The sequence below is a fragment of the Nerophis lumbriciformis genome, linkage group LG22 (genome assembly GCF_033978685.3).
Source record: "Nerophis lumbriciformis linkage group LG22, RoL_Nlum_v2.1, whole genome shotgun sequence".
NCBI classification, from domain to species: Eukaryota; Metazoa; Chordata; class Actinopteri; order Syngnathiformes; family Syngnathidae; genus Nerophis; species Nerophis lumbriciformis.
This window is the reverse complement of record NC_084569.2, coordinates 29,921,459-29,927,458: the sequence shown is the minus strand read 5'-3', so window position 1 is coordinate 29,927,458 and position 6,000 is coordinate 29,921,459. Positions and strand designations below refer to the sequence as shown.

The following is a 6,000-nucleotide window of genomic DNA, read 5'->3' as shown; positions in this document are numbered from 1 at the left end:
ACCTCCAAATGTGTTATCAAAAACTACAAGTAAGATGCACGTTGCAATCAAACAGCTGGTGCATAATAAGTACAATACTTACAGTATTAACATATTTTAGGGCGCAACAAAAGACTAGATCTATCCAAGACTGAACTGACTAGCCAACACACCATAGACTGTACGGTACTGCAATTGAGACTTCGAAATGTTATAGTAAAACAACTGGACAGCAGTCATTTTAAATGTTGCCATAAAAAAATTAAAACAATTTTATTATCATAAACAATATTTATCAACACAGACAAAAATACCGAAAATTGGTACGAGAATGGTATCAATTCCCAGGTACCGGGAATTGGTACTGCATCGGGTCGAATGAACGCACCAGTCTTGGACGGCGTTGAAGGACTCCTGGTTGGTGATGTCATACATGAGCAGGAAGCCCATGGCGCCTCTGTAGTACGCGGTGGTGATGGTCCGATAGCGCTCTTGTCCCGCCGTGTCCTGCAAACACAAACCTACATGTCAACACAATTGCTTCTCAAAAAGGTATTACGTCATTTTTATTGACTTTGTCAGAGTTATGTGGTGATCATTATTATGTTTAGTATTTTATTTTCCTGCTTAGACCTCAGGGACAACCTGAACAACATATTTCATGGCTGACTCTCTTTTTATACGTCCTATAAAAGCGGGCATGGAGGTAATAATGATCCCTTTCAGTTTTCAGCAATTTCACACCACAAGAGGGCGCCATTGTTGTTTTGTTATTATGGTGCTGCACTGTGTTGAAGGGGGTGTCCAAACTATTTCCACAAAGGGCTGGAAAATCAAAGGATGTTGTGGGGCTCTTCCACTACAGACGGGCCTGGGACCCCATTCAAATACTAACACTGAATTGGTAATCTTTCTCTTGTTTTTTGTATGATATTAAATCATATCTAACCTACTTACAGTTTGTAACCTTTATCAAATGATATAAAACCATGTGTTAATGACAAGGATTATTATTTAACAGTCAGGCTGATTAGAAAAATAAGTACTAACCAAATATACTGCATATGAGGGAGTCATGGAATTATGTAGTGCTAAAATAAATAAACTAAATCAGTAACCCTGCATTTGTTTTGGTATTGTCATATTGTGTCTTCGTTTTGGGTGGAAGTTGAAAAAATGTGTTTAAGGATTGGTTTGTTTATGAAGCTTGATGTGGTTTCTGTTATTTTAGGAGATTTTTTTGACAGTCATGATTTAGTCAATTTAATTATAGTACTTGGTAAAAGGTTTATTTTAAAGGCCAAAAACAGATATTCACTTAGTATTACTTTCTTTAAAACATTTATTCAGTATTTTTTAACTTTAGAAAGTTATATGGTTGAAAACGATAATTATGCCAAAAAACAAAAAAAGAAGGGAAGTCCTCAAAGGCTTATTTTGAAAATGTAATTTTGTTTATGGATTATATGCAATCTGTTGTTGTGATCCCTAATTTGAGTGTACATAAATGAAGGTGCGTGTTGCTGAGTCCGATTTGGACATAATCTGGACTGTACATAAATGCTTATTTTGAAAATGTAATTTTGTTTATAGATTATATGCAATCTGTTGTGTTCCCCAATTTTCAGTGTACATAAATGAAGGTGTGTGTTGCTGAGCCCAACCTGGACATAATCTTAACTGGACCTGGTTTTAAGAACCCTTTAAACAATCTAACTTCATTGACAACCTGGTCTGGTGAAGATAAGGTCCTTTAAAAAAATAAATAAATAAATAAGATAGATAAATAAAAAACATTTTCTTGAATAAAAAAGAAAGTAAAACAATATAAAAACAATTACATTAAAAAAATTGTAATTAATGAAAAATGTTAGTGGACCAGCAGCACACACAATCATGTGTGCTTCAAGGACTGTATCCCTTGCAGACTGTATTGTTTTATATCATAGGAACCAGACATTTAATAACAGAAAGAAACAACCCCTTTTGTGTGAATGAGTGGGAATGTATGGAGCCCCAAAAAGGGACATGGGGGACTTTTTTTTTTTTTTCAATTTTTTCGATTTATTTATTTTTAGACATGTATGTTGTGCGCACGAGAAACTTTCTAGTGCGCACAAGATAGTTTCTCGTGCGCACGAGATACATGTCTAAAAAAATAATAATTATTATTATTTTTTTTATAACTTTATAAAAAGTTTCTCGTGCGCACGAGAAATTATGTCAAAAAAAAAAAAAAAAAAAAAAAAAAAATTATAAACATTTTTTTCCCCCATGTCCCTATAGGGGCTCCGTATGAATGAGTGTAAATGGGGGAGAGGTTTTTTTTGGGGTTAGTGCACTAATTAAAGTGTATCTTGTGTTTTTTATGTTGATTTGATAAAAAAAAAAAATAAATCTAAATCAGTAATAAATAATAGTAATAAGTAGGTTTCTTAACTAAACTGTCAAAAAAATAAAAATACAAAAATAAAAATACGGCTTAACTACTTTAGTCATAATTTTTGCGCTTTTGAAACTTCTCTGTGACTTTCTTTGTTTGCTATTGTCATTACTGCCACACGTGGTGGAAAAGCGTATTACAACTGAGAAACATATTTGTTGGCGGCCCTCTAGGGAAACGCTGAAAAATGGACACTTTGACATATTTATAAAAGACTAAACAACTGTTATGTGTACAGTAAGTACAGTGGTACCTCGGCTTTCATTAGTAATCAGTTCCAAAGTGTGAAAACAGAAGAAATGTTTCCCATTCGAAACAACGTTAATCCGATCAATATCTTCCGACACACTTAAAAAGGGACATGTTGTGATATTTGTTCTACATTTAAAAGACTTCCTTAATATTTAATAGTGGTGTTGTGTTTAAAATTTGCATGAATTATGTTTTACAGACGGCAGCACGGAGACAGAGGGGTTAGTGCGTCTGCCTCACAATACGAAGGTGCTGAGTAGTCTGGGATTCAATCCCAGGCTCGGGATCTTTCTGTGTGGAGTTTGCATGTTCTCCCCGTGACTGCGTGGGTTCCCTCCGGGTACTCCGGCTTCCTCCCACCTCCAAAAACATGCACCTGGGGATATGTTGATTGGCAACACTAAAATTGGCCCTAGTGTGTGAATGTGAGTGTGAATGTTGTCTGTCTATCTGTGTTGGCCCTGCGATGAGGTGGCGACTTGTCCAGGGTGTACCCCGCCTTCCGCCCGATTGTAGCTGAGATAGGCTCCAGCGCCCCCCGCGACCCCGAAGGGAATAAGCGGTAGAAGATGGATGGATGGATGGATGTTTTACAGACCATCTTCAAGTTATCGCCCCGTCAGCCATGTTGTAGTTGTTAGCACTTCCATAACGACACTACAGAGCGATACGTTCCAATTAGAGATGTCCGATAATGTCTTTTTTGCCGATATCCGATATTCCGAGTATATTTGAGGTGGGCGGGGTTTGTTCATAGCTATCTATTACAAACAGTAATAGATAGCAAGAGCCTAATAGTCTCCGCAAAAGTATGTATTTGACACCTGCGTTACACCAGCATGCCGTGTGTAGCGTCCCGGAAGAGTTAGTGCTGCAAGGGGTTCTGGGTATTTGTTCTGTTGTGTTTATGTTGTGTTACGGTGCGGATGTTCTCCCGAAATGTGTTTGTCACCCTTGTTTGGTGTAGGTTCACAGTGTGGCGCATATTTGTAACAGTGTTAAAGTTGTTTATACGGCCACCCTCAGTGTGACCTGTATGGCTGTTGATCAAGTCTGCCTCGCATTCACTTATGTGTGTGTAAAAGCCGCATATATTATGTGACTTGGTCGGCACGCTGTTTGTATGGAGGAAAAGCGGACGTGACGACAGGTTGTAGAGGACGCTAAAGGCAGTGCCTTTAAGGCACGCCCCCAATAATGTTGTCCGGGTGGAAATCGGGAGAATGGTTGCCCCGGGAGATTTTCGGGAGGGCCACTGAAATTCGGGAGTCTCCCAGGAAAATCGGGAGGTTGAAACAGATACCGATAATTTCCGAAATTACATTTTAAAGCATTTATCGGCCAATAATATCGGCAGGCCGATATTATCGGACATCTCTAGTTCCAACTATAGTTACATTGGATTAGAAATGGCAACAAGAGGATAGAGAAAAAGAAGGGACTTATTGACTACAACTAAATAAACATGGCGGAGTCATGCAAAGCTCTCGGGGTAAACCTCTACCATGCATGGCCATGTCTGCTGACGTAACAAAGACAAACTACTTCACTAAAGTCTAAATTCCAAACATCTCGTTTGGAGCAAGTTTGGAAGAAGGCAATATTGTTTTGTACAGTAAATATGTCCACCACGATAGATTTTAAATATATTTTATATTTCTAAAACCGAGTCTCACAATATAATCAGATTTACCTTAAATTTCGGACAATAAGTTGCTACTTTTTCCCTACGCTTTGACCACTGCGGTTTTACAAAACGGTGCGGCTAATTCATGGATTTTTCTTTGCTGACGGCGATAATGCAAATGCTTTTAAAAAAAACAAACAAGAAAAGACATTGAAAATGTGTGTTATTGTTTTTTGCTATAGTGCCATCTTTTGGACCAGTCCGGAAGTACAAGTGCTGTTCCGCGTACTATTCGTCCATAGCGTTTCTACTCATATGGATCCTTCATTCATCACTCCAAGCAACGTTTGCAAGTTTTACAATATAACTAAAACAATTCTTACTTACTAAACCGTTCCATGTGTGATGTCTGTAGGCGTGTTTTCATGCATTTTTGTACGTTTTATCGTCATTAGCATTAGCTAATATGCTAACACATTTACGAGTGTCTGTATTAGTATTATTAACTAATAATCAAATACATTTTGTATTGTTTCAGTTTCACAAATTCCTCAGTAAATTTACCAAAAGATCACTGTGGAGTTTGATTGAGTCGGTTTTGCTGATTTGAGAGCTAGCCTCCGCAGCTAGTGGGTCCACGACGATGACTTCTGTTTTGTTTGATCAGCCGTTTTACTGCCGTGTTACAGACACTGTTTGGAAACAAATAAGGTATGTAAATAAACATTTACAGAATCTCTAAATAACTAATTTCACAACGTACAGTCGTGGTCAAAAGTTTACATACACTTGTAAAGAACATAATGTCATGGCTGTCTTGAGTTTCCAATCATTTCTACAACTCTTATTTTTTTGTGATAGAGTGATTGGAGCACATACATTCATGAAGTTTGGTTCTTTTATGAATTTATTATGGGTCTACTGAAAATGTGAGCAAATCTGCTGGGTCAAAAGTATACATACAGCAATGTTAATATTTGGTTACATGTCCCTTGGCAAGTTTCACTGCAATAAGGCACTTTTGGTAGCCATCCACAAGCTTCTGCTTGAATTTTTGACCACTCCTCTTGACAAAATTGGTGCAGTTCAGCTAAATGTGTTGGTTTTCTGACATGGACTTGTTTCTTCAGCACTGTCCACACGTTTAAGTCAGGACTTTGGGAAGGCCATTCTAAAACCATAATTCTAGCCTGATTTAGCCATTCCTTGACCACTTTTGACGTGTGTTTGGGGTCATTGTCCTGTTGGAACACCCAACTGCGCCCAAGACCCAACCTCCGGGCTGGTGATTTTAGGTTGTCCTGAAGAATTTGGAGGTAATCCTCCTTTTTCGTTGTCCTATTTACTCTCTGTAAAGCACAAGTTCCATTGGCAGCAAAACAGCCCCAGAGCATAATACTACCACCACCACGCTTGACGGTAGGAATTGTGTTCCTGGGATTAAAGGCCTCACCCTTTCTCCTCCAAACATATTGCTGGGTATTGTGGCCAAACAGCTACATTTTTCAATTTGTGTTTTTTGTGACCAACAAGTATGTGCTCCAATCACTTGATCACAAAAAAATAAGAGTTGTAGAAATGATTGGAAACTCAAGACAGCCATGACATTATGTTCTTTACAAGTGTATGTAAACTTTTGACCACTACTGTATATATCTGCGGCTTATAGTGCGGTGCGGCTAATATATGGAAAAATGTT

The 6,000-nt window shown here is 38.0% G+C and overlaps 1 protein-coding gene across 1 annotated transcript in view; it reads right to left on the bottom strand.

Moving 5' to 3' along the window:
* rab3db (RAB3D, member RAS oncogene family, b) overlaps positions 1–6,000 on the bottom strand; it is a 67,288-nt gene that overhangs the window by 7,365 nt on the left and 53,923 nt on the right. The window contains exon 3 of the mRNA XM_061973649.1: positions 368–486. Coding sequence (XP_061829633.1) covers positions 368–486 — 119 coding nt within the window. The remainder of the gene's footprint in view (positions 1–367; positions 487–6,000) is intronic.